At 46.2% G+C, this 22,842-nt stretch overlaps 1 protein-coding gene across 1 annotated transcript; it reads left to right on the top strand.

Annotated features, from left to right (window-relative positions):
- The first annotated feature begins 828 nt into the window (after positions 1–828).
- On the top strand, positions 829–1,885 carry LOC143363871 (putative G-protein coupled receptor B0563.6). Its single transcript, XM_076804401.1, has 2 exons — positions 829–1,070; positions 1,169–1,885. The coding sequence occupies exons 1-2, from the start codon at positions 858–860 to the stop codon at positions 1,421–1,423; spliced, it is 468 nt and encodes a 155-aa protein (XP_076660516.1). The 5' UTR covers positions 829–857; the 3' UTR covers positions 1,424–1,885.
- Positions 1,886–22,842: the final 20,957 nt, after the last annotated feature.

Here is a 22,842-nt window from a genome sequence, read left to right as displayed (position 1 = left end):
TAAATTGTTGTACACATGTGTTTTTGAGAATAGATGCAGTCAAACCACCTTTAACACCACCGTACGAGGGTCCATTCGAGGTAATTGCAAGACCATCAGAGAAGGTTTTCACAATTAAAATTAATGGACAGTCGATCAATGTCAGTACTGAAAGATTGAAACCTGCCTACTTTGAAAATTCAGAACAAGATGAAAATTTAGAAGAAATTGCGGATACTTCTCCATTTTCCAATAAAGGACAACTTAAAACTTATCCTGGACCAAAAGAAAAAAAGAAAACAAGATTTGTAGAGTTCAATATTTAGAAAATATTGTCAAAACTCGGAGGGGAGTAATGTGGCGGTTGTAGATAATGTAGATTTCTGTATCGATTAATTTGTTTATATATAGTTGTTAACATTTATTTTGTTTTTGGTTTCCCTACCAACAAAAATTATTCACATAACAAATTGCTTCAGATTAAAGTAAATACTGAAAGAGACAACACGTCTTTTATTTGGAGAAATATATTACACTCCTACAGTAGTGTTTCGGCCGGGCGACACTGGACGGCGCGCGTGTACCGGCACTGTTTCGGCGGGCTCGCACTAGGTGGCGCACGCGCGGTTCGGTTCACTTCACTCCGCGGCACACTTAACCTCACAAATTCCCACGTGGGCGTAATCCCATTCGAACTGTTGTATAGAAAAGAGAATTGCGAAACGTTCTTGTTAAATCCCTCGAAACTACCGCTAGAAGATTATCTAGAAGGCATATCTAATACCTAAAACCGGTCTCTTCAGATATACAAGGTGGCGCTGGAGGTGATCTTCAAAGTGGTCCCGACGATCCTGCTGGCGAACTTCAACCTTCGCATAATGATAGCCTACAAACGATCCTGCCAACGTCGCAGGAGGACGACGCTCTCGAGAACCGCCAGCAACGACAGAGACGCGAGAATATTCGCGGAGGAACGAAGGTTGATGCTTCTGTTGGGCAGCACCAGCATCCTGTTCCTCCTCTGCGTCAGCCCGATGGTCATTCTGAACGTGACGTTGCGGGAGAGCATTCTCAGCCACTATCCTTACCAGGTCGGTCACCGCGTTTAATAGACTTTGCGTTCGCTTTGACGAGGAACCGGTGTTCCGACCAAAGTTTCACTCGAACCGTTCTGCCCTCGCTTTTCCAGGCGTTCCGGGCGTTTGCGAACATGATGGAGGTGATCAATTACTCGATGACGTTCTACATCTACTGTCTGTTCTCGGAGGACTTCCGGAACACCTTGCTCCGAGCGTTGCAGTGGCCCTGGGGACACAACCGCCGGAACGGACGGCGTCTACCGATGGAACGTTCTCCCCAGCCGAGGCCCACGATCAGAACCACAAACTCGTCGACGACCATCACCGTTGCCGCTACCAGCCATCTCGACAGAGCCAACGTTTAGGCGATGTAGCGGTACGCGATTCGCATCGCAAGATGTTAGAGTTGACCGCCTGCAGATGTTAGGGTCTAAGGTAATGAAACCTACCCTGACTTTTGCAGGATGGCAGAAATTATTTTATTTCCGAATGACTTTACGGGTGTAGAAAATTAAACTACCCCATCATAAACGTTGCCAGCCGAGTACCGCTGGGCCTGTCCGACCGTGCGGCACGCGCGGTCCCGACAGGACCTTTTTTTCCAAACATTTGGCGACCACCTTTGCCAGTGACCATAAATTTCGCGGACCAAAACGATTTGCGTGGGCGGCGACGAGACGTTTCGCTCGCGTTCGACGGCACTGTCTAATATGAATTGTAATCCGTAACGTCCCCTGGGCGATCCCCACGGAGCCTCTCGAACGCGAACTCGAAACTTGCTTAAGAATTTCGAAAATGAACGCATCGACCTGTTTTTAACCGCTCGATTTTTATATCGACGTGCACGCTGGACTTTGTTTGAAATCTTTATTATCGACCAACCGGTTGAACTCCCCGAGTTTAAGTTTACGACCGTGTTCAGCGCACCGTAATTTATCGAGCGTGCGTACCATTGTCTTCCGGGAAGTTACACCACTACTTTTCAAGCCTAGATAGAACTCTTTAGCGCCGTTCGTTTTCACGTGGTATTTCTTTGTGCGTAAAAACAAGGCTGAAGGGTGCATCGACCCCTGCTGAATTTTTCATAACCACTTACACAAGTCTAGAGTTGAATAATTTAGCGAGTACGTACGCAATTACGTTCGGGGAAACTCTCCCCTATGTTTCGAACCTGCATGAAACGTTCTGCCGTTTCCAGTCGTCGCGCGATACCTTTCGAGAATGACTAGCCTCGAACGTAATTCCGACTGAGTTCCTCGATTTAATTCCATTTCCGAATTTGCGTTCCAAACGGGAACGTCCTGTGTCGCCCAATGGACGTCAGAGATTGGCGGAAGAGCGTTTAACAATTTGTCGGACAGTGCAATCGAATAATCGCGCGCGGGGCGCAAGCAAACGCGACTGCCGACGTGTGTGCGCGCGAAAAACTTGCTACACACGGCTAATTTAAGTTATCATCATTCGTGTATAGATGTATTAAATTCATGTAATGAATAATTCATGTAATGAATGTAGGATCTCGGGAAAAACGAGGGCACCGCCGCCGGGAATCGAACCCGCGACCTCACTGGTGGTAGCCGATCGACTAACGCGCTCACCCACGGAACCCTCCCGTTCTTCCCGATCTCCTACATACTTTTGGTCTGGGGGTCCTGATCCCACATGAATGTAGAGAAACTGACTGAATGAAAGGTATTTATTCCCCGAAACCCTCGAACTCTTCTGCTCTTTCGATTCGAACGCCCTTCCCGGGTCAAAAAAGACATAACTCGATAATGAATTCCGAACCGCCGCCGCGCCGCAAACAGCCCGCAGACTGTCCACATATACTGCACAATGTGCAGTGCACATACATCGTACGCGGATTGTGTGCAGACTGTGTGTGTGTGTGAGTGGGCTGTCTGTCAGTGTGGACAAGCCTGCACGCAGACTCGAAACTTCGAAATTCCCGATGTACTCTCGACCGGTAACTACAGCCTTTCGCACGGAACGATTTGATTTTTCGAATTTGACAGCAGGTGCTGATAAATTGTGCTCCGATCAGGACAATTGAAAATTCTAGAATTTTAGAAATCAATTTATTGTAGATAGCCCTTCGTTTTTAGCAGTGGAAGGTGCTGACAAATTGTGCTCCGATCGGGACAATTAAAAATTCTAGAATTTTAGAAATCAAGTTCTCGCAGATAGCCCTCTGGTTTTGACAGCAGGTGCTGATAAATTGTGCTCCGATCGGGACAATTGAAAATTCTAGAATTTTAGAAATCAATTTCTTGAAGATAGTCCTTTGTTCTTGGCAGTGGAAGGTGCTGCTAAATTGTGCTCCGACAATTGAAAATTCTAGAATTTCAAAATTTATTTTAGAAACCGTAGCAAGTCCAATTTTCTTGGTCATCACTTTGGATCCTCGGCGGCGAGAAGCATGGACGACCTTGGTGCCGGTGGACGAATTGTGCAGCTGCGAATGACGCTCCCGGAGGATCAGTATCGGGGATGACCAATGACTGCAACAGGTCCCGAGTTACCAGGCTCGAATTCATGGTCGAATTAGGGACGCTCGCATTGGCGGAGCCGTTGCAGGTATACCGACGACCGCTGAACAATGGAAGCAGGAGAATGCTCTTCTCGTGCTCGCCGGTACAATTACAGGTACTTACGGACACGAAAAAAGTGGGTGACGTGTGATGACACCGGTTGGTCGCGGTAGAGCCATCTGGTTACGGTGCGTTAATTGCGTCAGGTGACTTCCTTACCGGTATCTACGGCGCAGCGCTGCTAAATAAGGAAAAATTGCAGTGTCAGGGAATATGCAACGAGCAACGGGGCAGGAGGGGACGCGGGAGGGATAAAAGAGGGACGCAGGACGCGGGTGCATCCTATCGAAATTTTTGGACTGCGTGGCGCTGGTGGCGGTAGACAGGGTCATCCATGGTGGGGGTGGTCGGTGTTTGGGTGGGCGTTGCTGGGTCGATACAGGGTGGCTTCGCCGTCGGTCGCACCCCAGTGTCGTCCGACCGGGGAAATCGAGGGGAATACAATTACCCTCTCTCTGTGGTCGCCGGACTGGTCACGTGACGTTGCGACGCGTGCAGGACAGGGACGAGACGAGTCACGTGACCGGGCCGTGGCGGAGATGTGGGGACGCTCGCCGTCGGGGAACGGGGGTATGGCGTCGTAGAAGGGGAAAGCTACAGTGGGAGAAAAAGTCTTGATCCGGCGAAACTGGACTCGCACCGCAAGGACAGCACCGTGGGGCCGAACGAGCCAACCGTGTTTGCTCTATCTCTTGCTACCCATCCTTCCCGATATGACCTTTACCCTGCAGCACACGGCGTGCATTCTCTTCTGGCATCGACGTCGAACGGTGGACTCCCATCTAGACATTGCGACTGCTTGCAACCAGTTGATCGAAAGTGCCTTCACCCATCGCCGCTGTTTCTTCACCGTGAAACACTTTATTTGCCTATCCAGCCTATCCATAGAAGCTTGATAACGATCACTTTATTACGAAATTATTACATCGCTGGGGGTGCATTACAATTCTGGTGCAGAATTGTAGTATACGGTTTATAATGTTTGTTTATTAAAAATATGAAAAAGGGTATTGAATAGATAACTACGATGTCGGAAACTCTCGCACAACGCGTACGCTCTTCGCTCTCCGCAGTGAACGATAAGTCTGTCCGTTCTCCCCAAAAATGTCCTGTTATAGTTGTCGTTCACGCACCCGCAATCATCCCCAAACCCTGTGTGTGTCCCTCGAAAATCCCAGCCTACCCTCGGGCCTGGTTTTCGTCAGGGACACTTTCTCTTTTATGGCCCTTATCCCTTGGGCCTGGTCTTCGTCAGGTCTCGATGTTCTATGGCCCTCTTCCTGCCATTGGAGGCCCAACGACATTCTGCCTAAATTTATGATACCACAGAATTTAAATTGCTGTCGCTGAAGAAGGGTCTATTAAAAAATTCATATCCGTGAACGATGAAGTTCCAAAAATTATGAAGTAATCGCTGGTAATCAAACCGTACCAGCTATTAAAAAGACTTGTTCGCTACTGCGTCTCGGCTGTGTCCCTTAATCAAGAAGAAAGCCCTAAGAAGAAGCGTTTCGAAGTTTCAAAGATCCGTCTCCCGAGGTCGATTGTCCTATCCTCTCGAGGTCAGTGGAAAGGCGGGGTTTCCGGTGGCACAGGGTTTCGAGGACCGCGTCCGTGAAGAACGCGGCGACGTAATTCTCATCGAGGATCCCAGGACGAAGGGACGCGTCCTTCCTGGACCATGATAAACGAATTTCCCGGTTGTTTGCTTGGCACCGAGCGCGCTCGCACACTGCCGGGCAACCGGATTATCTGTTTCGCGGTTCGTCGTCAAAAGTTAACGGGGGTCCTACGTGTATTCGATCCGAATGCGGTGTTTCTCGGGAGCTCTTCCATTCTCACCTGCGCGGCAAGGTAGGGGTCGAATCGACCACGAAATTCGACACTGAATTCAGCACGGAATCGAATTGTACATATTATGACGATTGAAACGCGCGCCGAAAGAGCTTAGGCTTAAGTACGCGTTACGCACGGTTGCGTGGCAATAAATACTTTTATTTTTTGGAAATAAAATCGGCAGCGATAGTTCTTTCATGCCCTCGAACCGTCTCCCTAAACATGCGACGCACGTACCCTCCTTTACGAAATATTCAAACCATATAGAAGGTGCTAGTTTTAAACATTTAGCAGTTCAGCGAATCCAAACAAGTTAGTAAAAATTGTTTACAATCCTGCTACGGCGATTCCCAGCAGAGACCTCGCAACCAGGTAAGTCCAGGTTTGGAGAGTTGCTTGATTCATATTTGAAACGATCAATATGCAGAAACATGCAGGTCTTCAACTAGTGCAGTTTTACTGAAAAGCAGGCTTGACTGAAAAGCAGCGTTTCCACGAATTATTTCGTGCCCCGTTTTCCTCGAACTCGGCGCAGCAAGGAATTCCAGACACGCCGCACAGAATTTCGACGGAGAATCTTCTAGCTCGTTGTAACTTTATCACACGCGTCTGCCGTAGTTTCCGCGAGACTTTCGGCAAGATACGCGTCGAGAGACAGCGAAGACGCTAATTCGTGGATCTCGCGGAAACGTCAGTCGCAGGATGATCGCAGCCTGGGAAGTTTCGTCGTCCTCGGGAAACTAGGGGGCCGTCGTCGACACGGTGGCTAAGTGGTTCCTAATTCTGTCGCCGCGGTGTTCGGCGGAAAGTTTTATCGGTTTGCCGTCGCGTTTTCGGCATCAGGGAAAGTTGTTCGGTTGCAGGCCCATCGCCGGACTGATGCGTCCGCTCTTGTCTCCCAGCTTCTTCCTTTCTGCTTTTCGCCGAGCCCCCACGGTTCGAAAGTGAGCCGGCTAAGTCAAATTGTTTCTGTCCGGTAACGGACAGAAATGCATGTCCTCGCAACTGACTATGCGCGTTTTCGAAAATACGCGTTGCGGCGAACGGAACGGCACGCGCATATTCGCCCTTCCACCTCGCGCCGGGAAGATCTGTATCTCAAAGATATCGGGTTCATCGGATGCTAAGAATATCAAACGAAAGACGATATTGCGGCGTTTCAAATGATTTCATTTTACACGGCGTTAGAGTACCGTCATCTTCGACTCGCTTCCTCAGAATTTTCGTCCGTAGGCTGCGGATCCTTGTGCAAAAGAAAAAATTTGTGAATCGATTGTAGGAAAGAGAAGATACACTAACGAGCAAAACTGAGTCTACACTATTTGAAGCAACATAACTTCCGTTTACGAGTTATAAACGATTAAAAGTGGAAAAATGGCCGTTTTTCACGATTTTCGACTCAAAATCGCACTTTTAATCGTTTATAACTCGAAATTTTCAGCATGGATACAATTTATTCGAGCGAATCGAATACATTCTTTAAATTTTCAATACAGGCTCAGATAAAAAAGCTGAAAAAACCAACTTTTACTATTTCTTTTGCGATTCCGACCAATTCGAATTTTTTACACCTCGTCTAATAAACTAATCCTTCTAACTTCTCAATAAAATTCAAGTCATTTGATCTAATTTTTAAAAGGTTATGTTGCTTCAAATAGTGTAGACTCAGTGTTGCTCGTTAGTGTAAATACTTCTATAGACAGTACTTCTCAATAGTTCTTCTAATGAAAATTTTAATGAGTCGAGAATAATGTGAGAATTTTCTGGCAAATCGAAGTTTCGTAATTCGGAATTTCCCAGGCAAATCGAGCAAGCCGCGCGCCCAATATCCCCGTCCCAATTAGTCGGGCGTGTTCCCAAGACCGCGAGCACTCGCGCGAGCCGAAAAAATCGACTCTGCAAGCTATAAAAATGGCGAAACCTATCGAGAACGAGGAAAGCGAACACCGAAGCGACCGCGATCGAGAGCCGCCGCCGCGACAGCGTGCAATTACTGCCTCTCGCCATTAATACTCGGGGGAATCGCGTCAGGTTGAAATGTTGTCCGTTGTCGTCGACGTTGGTTGCCCGAGCAACCCCGAGTTCTTCGTCAACACCGTTCAAAAGCCGTGCGGAAAAGAATCCGTCGAAACCGCGAACGCGGAAAATTGGACGGTCCTAAATACCCCGGGAGCTTCGCGTTAAGACCGTCTCGAGCAAGAGGTTTTCTTTTATTCATGACTGGAGAGCGGCGTCGGGCAGGACCGATTCCGGGGGCTCGTTTTAAATCTATCGATCCGAATCGAGCGCTCGAACCCAACGATTCGTCGCGCTCTCGTTTAATATGCGATTCCGGCTGAGCAAAAGTATTTTTATTTCTAGGTACTCGCGGTTGCTTTCCGCTTGATCTCCGGTGCCAGCTAGCAAGACCAATTCGATACAGAAAACGACCATGTTCCGGGGATAGAATTTCGAAAACTGATCCTCTGGATATTTTCACAATTTTTTTTTTAACCCTGGATGATAAACAGCAAACCTCTCAATACCAAATATAACTTTCGAATTTGACTTTACGAAAGGTAGAATATTTTCTGTATCGGTGGACTGTAGGTTTTTACGCAAAATAAAAATTGTCTGCCTCGATTTTTCATTATTTTGACACATTCGCGACCGGCACGTTTTTCCCTTTCTAATACCGAGTACCGGCGAAAATAATGAAATTCTGAAAGCAAGGATAAAAATGATAAAATTTGTTTTGAAATATCAATGTTGCGATTGTGCGTTGTTTAAAAGAAAACGTCAGATGCACGCCAGCGGCAATCAGGAATAGAATTTAAAATGAAAAGGTCGACAGTAATGTGTCCCCGTTCTTGAATTCATTAAATCTTTGCACGGTTTGAAACTGTAGTTACTCAATTTTATTATATATGTGCGAAATTCATCCTTTGTAGAAGCATTCGCAGGATGGCGATAAATTCGATTGTAAGTGTCGGGTTCTTTTCTGAATTTTTCTGAGCTGCTGCTGGATTTGAAAGCAACGCCGGGAGACCGCAATTCGACAAGGGCCGGTGACAAAGGCGAGCGAAGTCGCCTCGTCAAAATGATTTTCATAATTCAATACGGACCCGTGACGACGTGCACGGGTAACGTTATTCCGAGTGACGGCGACGGCGACGGGAACGACGCCGTTCTTCTGTTCTTCAGCCTTCGACGAATAGGAGCGCGTCTCCGGTCTGACTGAACGCCGACCTATTCTACTTCCTCGCGGCGACTCGAACGCCGACAGCCCCTCCGACGTTTTCTTTTCACGGGAACGCGCTGGTTCTGTGTTCCGTGTCGCATGTTGCATGTATGCACGCGCGCGACTTTCAGTTTTACTCGACGCTTTACCCGTTTTGTCCCTATTGCGATCCGCGTCGCCGCCCACGCAAACGTGGCCCACGCTTTTCTTTTTTCCAGAGTGTCCTTAACCCTTACACCGGCACACCGTTTGCGTCAGTTCAGCGGATCTTATTGTTTGCCACTTGCGTCGGAGTTTTTATTTAGAGCGTCTCGGGTCACGCGTGACGCTCGCCAGCGATCACGCTCACGCGTTCACTACCGATTGTGTTGCATCTTTATGCGAATATTTCGCAATTGTTTTAATTTAAGACACCGTGTTCAACCGTGAGAACGTATTATTCTGTTTTTGTCGCGGATAGAATTGCGGATAGAACGCAAAATTTGCACGGGCGACTGTGCGCTCATTTGGTATACGGGAAGCGTCCGACGCCGCCCGACAATGGCCACCCTCGGCAAGAAAGGGTGAAAAGCGAGGTTGCTCGATTGCCAGCGTGTTAACGCGAACGAATTCGCTCGCATTAGAATTCGAAAAGCCGAACAGCGAAACTCCATCGAGCGTGGACCGTAGGGGCGGCGGATTTTTCAGGGGGATGCGTTTCAAGGGCGCAGGTTCAATCGTTCGGCGTTGCTGGACGCGTTCTATTTATACCTGAACTACGTTGATCGGCTCAGTGATCGCGAAATTTCGGATCGGACAACGTTCAATTGACTTGAAAAATTATTAACTATTAAATATACATGTCTATGACGATCCGGGAACGCTTCGAGGAGATCGGTACTCGCCGATTTTTAAGAAAAGCAGGCTGAATGAACTCCAGTGGCCATCTTGACCGTTTTAAGAAGCAGGTATTAAGTCAATATTTAGTCTCGGTACGAAACAGCTACTACTTGAAGAAGGAGGGATGAACCCCTTGTAACGAGTCCGTTTCCCGGCGGATCTCGTCACAACGGATTCCTCGCGGCCGGATTTGGCTCGCCGTGCCAGGGTTCTCGCAGGATAACGCGAGGGTTACGGCGGGACGCGGACGGTCGGGCACGGGTGATTAACGACGCGAGTATTCCAAACGTTCGTCACTGTCCCGGCTTCGCGTTTCGGCGGTCGGCGGTCGCGGTTCGTGCCTCAGGTTACGGCGGGGTCGGGGCCGTACGCGGCGGCGTATCCGGACCAGGGTAATTTCGGCGGGCGGAGAGCCCGTGCCCCAGGACGGCCGGCGAGGGGCCGGCTGCGGGTGGTTCGCTCTCCGTGGGTGTGTGGGCGGAAGCGGAGGTATCGGGTTAACGGGAAAGTAAGGTACTTACCCTGGGTCCGGTCCTCGATCGCTCGGCGTTCGGGGCGGCTCTCCAGGTGGTCTGGCACGCAGCGGCGTAGATCGGTGTTCGCGGGTCGCGAATAACTCGGCACACTCGCGGTTATAAGACCCGCGGGTAAAATAGTATTCCGCGAGAATCGGCGGGCGGTTTCTCGGCGTCGGAACAGCGCGGGTCGATCGTATCCGGGCGGTCGATATCGGCGGCTGGGGAATACGGTTCGATCATGCGACTGATCGCTATGACGGCGGAAAACCCAAGAGACCGTTTTCCGGTTCGTCTCTCTCGTCTTGCCGGGCGAGGGGGTGCGGTGCGGTACGGTTCGCGGCCGGCTTTTCCGGTGTCGTCACGCATCCGGCGCGCCGGTGTCGCATCATGGCGGGCTCCGGTTCTCGCCCGTGGCAAAAGTTATTCGAAGATTTATTCGAAGCCTTCGAATAAAAGATACAGATTAAAGATGAAAAAATTATTCGAAGTTCGAATAAATCCGCTTCGAATAAAAAAAATTATCTTTATTCGTCGGATAAATTCTCGTCGGATAAAAGTATTTATCCGATACTCGTCGGATAAAGATACTTTTTTTATTCGAACCTTCGAATAACGAATAAAAATATTTTTATCTTTTATTCGTTATTCGAAATTTTTATTTAGATAAATATTTTGCCCAACTCTGCCCGGAACAGCCCGAGTATTTAGCCTAAGTGGCTCGCGAACGAATTTATTGCCCCTTAACTTGGGTCCGGTGACGACGGTTAAGGGGCACGCGCACGTGTGGCACAAGAGGGGTTGCGCTCTTGGCCTGGTCGACGCTTGAGCGGGCTGTAAGGCCCGCTTTGTTCGAATCCGAGACCTCCGGTACATTGCGGGTGGTACGCGGAGCGAGGATTTCCCGGATTGAACTTTTATGGCCACTTTCCAATGCCATCAGCTAAAAAACCCTCGAGGACCGTGCGTACGGCCACTCGAGAATTAGCATTCTTCTAGTTTTCGAAGGATGGCTAGAAATCGGAGAAGGGCATTAATTTATGGCTTTCAGCTTTAAATCATAGCATATGTTCGTTGCGAGTCGGCTCATTAATTGATCCCTGCCCGCGTAGATCGATTACTTAATTCGATCGCAACCTCGTGAAAATAGGGAAATCCTACATTTGGGGGCTCGTCCGGGATTGCGTGGGCAATTAGATCAAGTGATCGGGACGATTCGGTTACGAGGTTCAGTTAAAGTTGAAAGTGTCGTTTCGCGATTTATTCAGTTGTACGGCAGTGTGTAAGTTGGCCACTAGCCGAAGGAAGTTGTTAACAATCAGCGAGCGACATTACGTTGTAATCAGAAAATTACCGAGATGAACGGAGGTGCAGAGGGCAACTTGGGAACGTTGAACGGAAGCGAAATGAAGACTAAGGATAGGACGAACGAAAAATTGTCAGAAGAGACGATAGACTCAACGAAGGTGAAAGAGTTGCGAGAAAAATTAAGAGAGTTGCAACTAGCAGGTACAGGCAACAAGAACGAGATGCGAGTGAGACTGAAAAATTACCTGCGCGGCGGAACAGAAGAGGAGGAAGAAGAATCCGAAGACGAGGAAACAGACGACGATTCCGACGAAAACATGGAAAGTGCAATGGAAGAAGATAAAAAACATCGCACACCGAGGAGACATACCAGCTCAAGAAACGAAGTGATAAAATTCACAATTAAAGACGTCGACAATAGTATCCCATACTTCACAGGTGACGACAAATTGCCAATTAAAAAGTGGGTCAACGATTTCGAAGAACTAAGTGCGTTGCTTGAATGGAACGACTTACAAAAGTTGTTATACGGAAAAAGAATGATGAAGGGATCGGCGAAACAGTTTGTTACCTACGAAAAAGGGATAGTATCATGGCAGATTCTTAAAAAGAGGCTGTTGCGAGAATTTAAGGCGGAAATGAACGGCGCGTTAATCGATGAAGAGTTGCGTAAACGAAAAAGGCGGCCGAATGAGAGCGCGCGACAGTATGTGGGGGCCATGCAAGGAATTGCAAGCCAAGGATCCGTGGAAGAAGATGCGTTAATCGAACATATTATTAATGGCATCCAAGATCGAGAACACAACAAAACGATGCTGTATGCAGCGATGTCGCTTCACGAATTAAGGAGAAGCTTGGAACTATACGACCGAAGAAAAGAGAAAGAAAAGGACGCCGACAGCGGCAGACGCCACGGGGAAAGGAAGGAACGCGACGGAGAAGACAGGAAGATGCAACAACGACCAGCACGGTTTCAGGAGGCAAGGTTTCAAAAGAAGATGCATTGTTTCTCCTGTGGGTCAGTGGAACACGATGTAAAAAATTGCACGCATAAAGGAAAGGGGCCTACATAAATGCTTTGCGTGTAACGAGTTCGGACATTTATCAAAAGACTGCCAAACGCGTGTAAAATCGCTAAATAGTGGAGACAACGTCAGCTGTGTAAGAAGTGTAAAAAACCGGCTGAGTGCTGTTAGTATAAACAATGTTGTGTGTTACGCGCTTATAGACACGGGAAGTGAGGTAAATTTAATGCGAGAAGACACGTGTCGCAAAATCGGTAATCCTAAGTTACAGTCGACATCGCGGGTTTTTAGCGGCTTTGGAAATGCGCGAACGGTACCCGTCGGTATATTTAAAACGCAAGTGCGCGTCGGCAATAACGACTTCGACGTTGAAATGTTCACGGTGCCGAATGACGCTATGTCAACCGAGTTAATACTAGGACAAGATTTCTTAAAAGATGTGCAAGTGCAGATAAACCAAGGTGAAGTCGTGATAAAAAAAAGTGAGTCCAAGGCCCGAATCAATCGCCGATGCAGCGGAATCTGTCCTGATGGGTGGCCTGGCGAGCGTCAACTGCATCGAACAAAGTGAATTGGACATTGTTAATGGACAATTTAAGAAAGAGTTGCGGAACGTTGTAGAAAGGTATGAGCCGGCTAAAAATGTAAAAACAGCGGTCGAAACCCGAACTACGGTTGTAGACAAAAATCCAGTCCGACTGCGTCCCAGGCGTTTAGCTTTTAAGGAAAAGGAAATATTAAATCAACAAATACGCGAATGGTTGCAAGAGGGAATAATTAGAAAAAGTTGTAGCGAGTATGCTAGTCCCGTGGTTATCGTGCCGAAAAAAGACAATTCGTACCGCGTATGTATAGACTATCGCGAGTTAAATAGGCAGATAATCAAAGATAGATTTCCGATGTCTCTGATCGAGGACTGTATTGATTCTTTATCGGGCGCGCGAGTTTTCTCGGTACTTGAACTAAAGAACGGATTTTTTCATGTTCCCGTCGCCGAAGAAAGCAGAAAGTACACGTCGTTTGTAACGCCCGACGGGCAATACGAGTTCGTCAGAACCCCGTTCGGCCTATGTAACAGTCCTACCAGTTTCCTCCGATTTATCGACAATATTTTCAGCGAACTAGTTAGAAACAAAACAGTCATAACCTATATGGACGATCTGATTGTGCCGGGCACAACCGATGAGCACGCGTTTGAAAATTTGAAAATCACGTTAAATGTCGCAGAAAAAAATGGTTTACGTATAAATTGGAAAAAATGTAGATTCCTCCAGCGAGAAGTTGAATTTGTGGGTCATACTATTACGAACGGTCATGTCGGCCCGTCACCAAATAAAGTTAAAGCGGTACAGGCTTTTCCAGAGCCCACTAAGAAAAAAGACGTGCAGAGTTTCCTCGGACTTACAGGATATTTCCGAAAGTTTATAGAAAATTATGCAAAAATAGCGTATCCACTATCGGATTTACTAAAAGACGGTGTTAAATTTCGGTTCGACGTAGAGCAAAAACGGTCGTTTATCGCACTAAAAACCGCGTTATGTTGCAAACCGGTGTTACGTATTTTTCAGCCCACAGCTATGACGGAATTACACACCGATGCTAGTTCAGACGGATACGGGGCAGTTTTACTGCAAAAAGCGTGCGACGAAAAGGTGTTCCATCCCGTTCATTATATGAGCAAAAAAACTACAGATGCAGAAAGAAAGTACAGCTCGTATGAATTAGAATTGTTAGCGATAGTAAGAGCAGTGCAGAAGTTTCGGGTGTACCTATTAGGATTATATTTCGCAATAATTACTGATTGCCAAGCGGTGCAAAAGACTCTGTATAAGAAAGATTTGTGTCCGCGAGTTGCGAGGTGGGCGTTGACTCTCGAAGAGTTCCATTATAAAATCGAACACCGATCGGGTGAACGTCTGAAACACGTTGTAACGGGTATATAGAAGGCCCGCGACTTCCCCGCCTAACACCGCGCCTCCCACCGCCCCACTCCCAGCGAGCGCGCCGAGACCGCGGCCGAGCACAGCCTCTCGTCGCGGCCGCGAGGTGGCCGCCGCGACGAGCCGGCTGCTCGCGAGTGGAAGTGGGCGGTGGGAAGGATAAATAGGCCGCGAGAAGCAGCAATCGGGGCAGTTGAGGCCAGGCATGCGAGACCGAAAGCGACCGCCGAGTAAGCCCTCCACTGTACCTCCAACCCGACCGTACCCCGTTCCGACCGTAACCACCGTTTCCGCCGAACACCCTCGCTCCCGTATCCGAGCCTGCACCGTGCAAACGGGCAGGAATCCCTCCCCCGAGGGGCGCAAGCCTGCGGGAAATTCATCCGAGCCGGCACCGTGCAAACGGGCCGGAATCCCTCCCCCGAGGGGCGCAAGCCTGCGGGAACTTCATCCGAGCCGGCACCGTGCAAACGGGCCGGAATCCCTCCCCCGAGGGGCGCAAGCCTACGGGAAACTCGTCCGAGCCGGCACCGTGCAAACGGGCCGGAATCCCTCCCCCGAGGGGCGCAAGCCCGCGGGACCGTCCTACAAACCCCTGACCGATTCCCCGACGCCGAGGCGATACCGCGCCGCCGCGATACCGCGCCGCCGCGCGACCGATCCGCCGCGCTACCGATCCGCCGCGCTACCGAACCGCCGCGATAACACCGCGATACCGCCGCTATCGCGCCACCTGTGTAAATAGAGAGACTACGGACAATAAACGAGTATTTTTACCAGAAAACAACTCTACCCGTTATTCCTCCTCGAGGCGCTACCGACCCCTGGCAGCCGGCTGAGTCGGCACTCCCTCCACCCCGACGGATACCCGTCACAACGTTGATGCGCTAAGTAGATATCCGGTGTTTATCGTGGAAGATAAGATGCACGAAATTATCCGGAAAACACAAAACGAAGATGAACGCATTCGAGCCATAAAACAGGTATTGTAAAAGGAAGCGTACGAGGACTATTTAATAGAACACGATTTATTGTTAAAGAGATACGGTGATAAAACTGTTGTAGTACTACCAACGAGTATGTTTGTAGATACTATTCGACGAGTGCATGAGAATGGACATTTTGGAGTGAAGAAAGTTGTAGAGCGAATTAAGGGAGAATTTTATATCCCGAATTTAAGCGAGCGAGTAGAAAGAGTAATTAGCTGTTGCGTACCGTGCATATTAGCCGAAAAGAAAAAAGGTAAAAAGGAAGGGATGCTCTCCCCCGTTCCCAAAGGAGACACACCATTATGCACTTATCCTATCGACCACCAAGGCCCGATGGTATCGACGGGAAAAAATTATAAGTATATATTGGTCGTAGTAGATGCTTTTGCTAAATTTGTATGGATTTACCCAACGAAGACGACAAATACAGCGGAAGTACTAAGTAGGTTGGTCGCGCAACAGAAAATTTTCGGAAATCCGAAGCGTATTATTTCTGATAAGGGAACCGCGTTTACGTCGAAAGAATTCAAAGAGTATTGTGCTTCGGAGTCCATCGAACATCTTACGACCACAACGGGTGTGCCGCGCGCGAATGGACAAGTTGAGCGCGTTAACCGTACCATTATTCCGGTGTTGACAAAACTCTCGTTAGATAACGCCGACCATTGGTACAAACACGTCGACCGGTTGCAACGATATTTAAATAGCAGTTTTCAGCGTGCGGTGGGTATGACTCCATTCGAGATACTTTTTGGTGTCAAGATGTGACAAAAAGAGGATGTGAGAATTCTTTCGCTTATCGAACAAGAAACCGTTGAGATGTTCTTGAGATGATGAGTTCTTGAGATGTTCATGTTGAAAATATTATTAAGATTCAGGAGGAAAATCGTCGCGGCCATAACCGAAAATGTAAAGAAGCGATTAAATATAAAGAAGGGGATTTAGTAGCGATCCAAAGGACGCAGTTTGGAACTGGACTAAAAATTAAACCGAAATTTTTAGGGCCGTACAAAGTTGTAAAAGTTAAACGGAATGATCGATACGAAGTCGTGCGAATTGGTGAAACTGAAGGGCCGAGAATAACGTCGACCGCGGCCGATTATATGAAGCCGTATCTGGGTACATCTTCGGGGTCCGAAGATTTGCAGGATGACCGAGTGTGGGATGTCTAGATTCCAGCGAAAAACAGGCGAAACGCGCTTCCCGCGAAGAACAGGCGAACGCGTGTTCAGAGAAAAAACGGACGACTAACGTCGAGACAAAAGACAATCGAACAACGTCGATAAAAAATGCGAAGGAGAGACGATCGACAGAGTCTCGCGTCGGTCGTCGCCGTGTACGGTTGTATCGTTGTACCCAATCTTTGTTCCATCATTTTATTTTTCATTAAATCATAGTATATGTTCGTTGCGAGTCGGCTCATTAATTGATCCCTACCCGCGTAGATCGATTACTTAATTCGATCGCAACATCGTGAAAATAGGGAAATCCTACATAAATTCGAAAATTTTTTACCTTTAGTTGCCATTTGATGAGAAATTTTTTTTTTTGGTAGATCGTGAAACTGCTATAACTCGATGCGACATGGTACTAATTATACATATGTACGAGGATGGTTTGAAAAGTTTCCGACCTAACAAAGATATAAGATATTTTTTCCTCAAAATTATTTTTATTTCTCTACATAGTCTCCTTGTAAGTCTATACACTTCTCCCAGCGATGCTCCCATCTCTCCAGCCCGTCCAAATATTACTTGCCGTCTTTCTCTGCATAATAGCTATTTACAAAGGCGATGGCTTCCTCATTTGATGAAAATCGACGAAAATGACGAAAAAGAAGTCGCTTGGAGCTAGATCTGGTGAGTAAGGTGGGTGATGAAGCAGTTCAAACCGTAATTCGTGGATTTTTGCCATGGCAATCGTTGAGGTGTGAGACGGCGCATTGTCTTGGTGGAACAAGATTTTTTTTCTGCAAATTTGGCCGTTTTTCCGCAATTTCTGCCTTCAGCCTGTCAAGTAATGACGCGTAGAGTATGCTCCTGTAATGGTTTTCCCTTTTTGAAGATAATCAATAAAGATAACTCCACGACTGTCCCAGAAAACAATCGCCATCACTTTCCCAGCCGAAGGAACAGCCTTTGCCTTTTTTGGCGCCGATTCCCCCGAAGCAGTCCACTGTTTTGACTGCATTTTTGATTCGGAAGTGTAATGGTGTATCCAAGTTTCACCAACAGTAATTAGCCGGCGTAAAAACTCTGATTTATTGCGCCTAAATTGCGCCAAAAAAGCGATCGAAATGTTCATTCGAACACGTTTCTGATCCAACGTGAGCAAACGCGGCATCCAACGCGCAGACAGCTTTCTCAAGCCTAAATCTTCATTCGATATGTGACAAACACGTTCTTTGGATATATTTATGGCCTCTTCTGTCTCTCTAACTTGAATTCGACGGTTGTCTAGCACCATTTGGTGAATTTTAGCGATGTTATCGTCACTGGATGCAGTGTTTGGGCGTCCCGAACGTTCATCGTCACACAAGCTGGTACGGCCACGTTTGACAAAGTTTCAGCTTTAATTTAAAAAAAATTTCATCGCTCTACCTCATTCCTATCGAAAGTTCTTTGATTTTGAATCCGATTTCGCTCAAATTGCCCACTGTGCGTCGCACAATGGTGCCAAGGCGGCAAAAAATCCATTTTATAAATTTTCGATTTTTATAAAAAAAGGAATAATTTTTTTATAGCCTAATAGTGCGTGCATGATGTGCCAAAGTCAGATTTTTGAAAAAAAAATTTTTTACGGAGATATACGCATGGTAAATAACCATTTTTTCGCTCCTGGGAATTCATCAGTTTTCAGTGCGACATTTATGTAATTATTCCGCCTATAATTGAATACTTAGGGGTCCACAAATCATATGGGTTATTGCAAATGGCTTCAACTATTGTAACCGTTCTTTCCTTCCTATCCTTTCTATTCGCATACGCTGTTACCCGTATCTCTACTTCGCGTCTCGAGACTATCCCTTACCGTCTCGCAGGGCCGGTTACTACCCTAATTTCTCGAAGCTTGCACGTTCGCGAGCTGGAATGGATTCGTGCCTCCAGGCACTGGAAAGCGGCGAGGTATGGACGAGTTAAATGAGATATTCGAAGCCCAGATAAAGTAACAAAAGGTGATATATTCTCATAGGAAGGATATATTCTTGATATTTTTATAAAATAATCCAATCTGGCCAATTTTAGTGTTCGATAAACCTAGTTTTAATGATTCTCGGTTTACGTTACGTATCGCGATGCACATTCTGGAGAATTCTTCCACGTCTGCGTATCATTGACACGAGGCACTCGACGTATGTGTTCACGACGAATAAGTTTTCAAAGCGCGACGGTATCAACGGCGACTGGAAGATCCGATAAGAGGCTCCGTAAAAGTCTCGCGGCCGCTTATCAGCGATCGTAAACAGTTTTTTTACGGTGCCACCGTGGATGGTGTAGAATCGTTGAAATCGATCCCCATGCGCTGCCATTTCGGGTCAAGGAAAGAGCGGTGCCCGGGCGTGCTCCAGTTCTAACTTGGAGAACGCGTCGGTCGCACATGCAACTGAAATCAGGCACAAAATTTCACGAAATTTCTTTTTTTATTAATATACCTTAACACTAAACCTACCACCGCCGGTCGAAATGACCGGTTCCAGAGTTTTTATCTTACAAATTACTGAAATTATAAATATACATTTCGTGGGAAACGATTAAACAAGTATATTTAGTAGAGCATGTATTGCAATACATAAAGATACCTAAAGCCAAATAAATTCAATCTCGTCATTTTTATAACAAATATGCACTAAAAATGTCTATTTCACATTACTTTATAAAAATAACATGAACGTATCTATCAAAATTTGTAGCCATTTTTAAAATAATATGTACCCAAAGAAATTAATTTGTTAAATATTTACAATCTCAACGTTCGTAAATTGAAAATATTAGATTCCGTCAGTTTGACAGGTCCCGAAAAGTCTAGTGTTAATATTGTTATTTTATCATATTACGTTCTCAAATTGCTTCCCCCGCGGTGGGGCAAGTTGGTACGTTTTGGGTCCATGGAGTAAACTAACTATAACTTGAACGTATTTTCTCGAGGCATACTTTTTTGTTACGTGATTACAGAAATAATGGGCTCCAAGACAAGCAAGAAGTCCGTTGACATTACTGTGCCGGAGAATCAACAAGGGCCCGAAAGAGTGGCCAACAATTCACGAAATGGACGATCGAGGCAAAGGGACGATCCCAATTGCTCGGACCATGAACGAAGGGAACCGAGAAAGGTAAGACACGATCAACTCATACACACCGGTAGTACCTCGGTACATGCACATTTGAGCAGCTCATTTGTCAAATCGATTAAGGGCCCGGTCTTCGTAGATTCGCGATAAGGTAGAGTGACTACGTTACCGTCAAAACATGGTTTCACGTGCCTCGAGTATTCGTCCTTATAGAAGAATATTTTTGGCTGGGAAAGGGCTCGTTCGAAAGAGGAAGATTCGAGAGATTCGATCTCTCTCTCTCTCTCTCTCTCTCTCTCTCTCTCTCTTTCCTTCTCTCTTCGACTCACCCATCCCTACCCTGACTACTCTACCTATATTCTGCCTGTTCCTATTCTTATTCCGATTTTTGCACCATTTCCTACTCTGTTATCTTTGGTTTACGCTTCCTTATATTACCTTTATATTTCTGCTCGCTTATCTCTCTTCTTTCTGAGCTTTTGAAGCCACGCTTCAACATTTGTATCTATCCTCCCACTCACTATGTCCTCCATCCTGATCCTTCCCTCCATTTCCCTGCATTCTCTTGTTAGATGCTCCAGATTGCCATACCTGTCCCCACACAGGTCGCATCCTCTTGCTTCGTCTCCCAGCCAGTATTTGTTCCAGTTTTCTGCATTTCCGCATCTTACTTGGGCTACTAACTTTTGACTTTCCCCTCTTCCCTCCTTACTTAGGTATTCTGGTAACTCTGCCACTCTTATAAACTTGTACCTTTTGTTATATTTTGACTGCTCTATCCTTGTATATTGTTCTTGCCGTTGTACCTCAATGTCTCTCTCCTTTAGCCTCTCCGCTACCTCCATCTCTAGCCTTATCATCTCTTCCACCCCTGCTTGGCTCCATCCGTTTCTCTTTAAGTATTCCTCCCTTTCTTTCCCGCTTTCGCCCTGAACTTTCCCCGATTCCTTTTCCTTCAGACATTCCTTGACTATCTTCCTCCCTGCTCTGTTTCTTACTCCTTCCGTGTATTTCCATGCCCTAATTCCTGCCTTTACTCTAAGCCTCGCCCTTTTTGTTTCTTCCAGTACCAAGTATCCTGGGGTACGCACGTCCAAACCAAGTGTCCACTTTATATATTTCAGCTGAATCCTTTCTACTTCTGTTCTCTCCTTAAAGCCCCATAGCTCTACCCCGTATAGGAGTACCCCCAGTACCAACGTATCAAAGAGAAACATTCTCATTTTAAAATCATTTTTAAATATCCTTTCGCCGATTCCCCATACTTGATTTAGGACCACGTTCGCTCTCTTTATCCTAAGTCACGTGACTAACCCGGGTCCTTAACTCCATAAAACCGAAAATGTTGAAGCGTGACGAAATGATATACAGTGACTCCCACTAATATTCGGACGCTTTTAAAAATCGCATAACTTTGTCAATATTGGGCGCTACTACTTGAATTTTTTTGAGAAGTTAGAACAATTGAATCGCTACATAAAAATTTTAAAGTGTACGTTTCAATTATACATGCTCTGAATGTTTCATCTAAATCGGTCAACGTTGCAATGAGCTACAAACGTTTAACGATGAAAGCTTAAGGGTCAGGGGATTTCGCCCTTATGTGATCATTTTGAAACATCCGTAGCTCATTGCAACGTTGACCGATTTTGATGAAATATTCGTCCACGGAAAAAAGTTGGAAAATACAACTATTAGTATTTTCTCTGCAATTTCGGCCAATTGCAATTTTTGTAACAAATTTTTTTCACTTTATGTAGCAAACCAATTGTGCTAACTTCTTTAAAGAAATCCAAGACGTATGGTCAAATATTAACAAGGTTATACGATTTTCAAAAACGTCCGAATATTAGTGGGAGTCACTGTGTACACAGGCTCACAAAAGTATTATCCTTTAAAACAGAACAACTTTTTTTAAATTAGCTCAAACGACCTGATTTTTTTTTAGCAATTAGAAGAATTGGTTTTCTAAAGAATGTGCGAGAAAGATTTTGAAAAAATTGCAATTGGTGAGAATTACATGAGAAAATAAAAATGGCACTTTTTACAACTTTTTGACACATGCTGAAAATTTCGTCGAAATCGGTTAATATACACACGAGTTGTAAATAATTAAAAGCGCTGAAAATCGTAGTTTTTCATTCCGATGTGTGCCATTCTTATCTGCGTCAACCGATTTCGATGAAAGTTGAGGTACGTGTATAACCAACATAGATCTACAACACGCACATTTAAAATTTTCATTACAGGCTCAAATAAAAAAAGTTGTAGAAAGTGCCATATTTATTTTCTCGTGTAATTCTCACCAGTTGCAATTTTTTCAAAATCTTTTTTGCACATCATAAACCAATTCTTCTAATTGCTCGAAAAAAGACAGGACTTTTACTCTTTATACTGTTTTAAAGGGCGTTTGAATACTTCCATTGACTTTGATCGAAGGCTTCGCAATTTTGCGCTACAACATAACTCATAGCTGTGTTCGCCAATGTTGCGCTACAACATAACTCATAGCTGTGTTCGCCAATGTTGCGCTACAACATAACTCATAGCTGTGTTCGCCAATGTTGCGCTACAACATAACTCATAGCTGTGTTCGCCAATGTTGCGCTACAGCATAACTCATAGCTGTGTTCGCCAAACGTTATCGTTTCAATATTCACTCGCTACTATTATTACGGGACAGAGGCTGTAATATTGTCACAATAAGATATCAAAATATAGATTTTTGCCATCTCCGACCACCGCTGCGGTGCAAGGAGCGCAGAAAGAGCATGAGGCCCGCGCGTCTAGCTTAGCGTTACACAATCGGCTGGCCGTGCACGTGCGCGTACTATTCTGAGCCTGACCTAGGAGATATGCTACGTGTTTGACGCGTTTAGGATGGTCGAGAAAAATGAAACTTAAAGATAGTGCACGATAACGCAGCCGTTTGAACCAGCCTTTGGCCCGTACAACAATTTACATTTTCGAATCAGTATTGTCTCACGGATACGCTCTCGAGAAACGGTTTCCGGTTTCCCAAATTTTTCACTTGAATCAAGACATCGTTGTCTTCCATAAACAGTAAATTCTCGATATATGTCGCCAAGAGTTGCATGATAACAGTCGCGTATATATCCCCACTACCGCGGGGTATACCCCGTGAAGGGCCACGAAGCTCGAGGGGCCTCGGACGCCGAAGAGTAGAAACATA

Source organism: Halictus rubicundus, unplaced genomic scaffold (genome assembly GCF_050948215.1).
Source record: "Halictus rubicundus isolate RS-2024b unplaced genomic scaffold, iyHalRubi1_principal scaffold0160, whole genome shotgun sequence".
NCBI classification, from domain to species: domain Eukaryota; kingdom Metazoa; phylum Arthropoda; class Insecta; order Hymenoptera; family Halictidae; genus Halictus; species Halictus rubicundus.
This window is presented reverse-complemented; position numbering and strand designations above follow the sequence as displayed.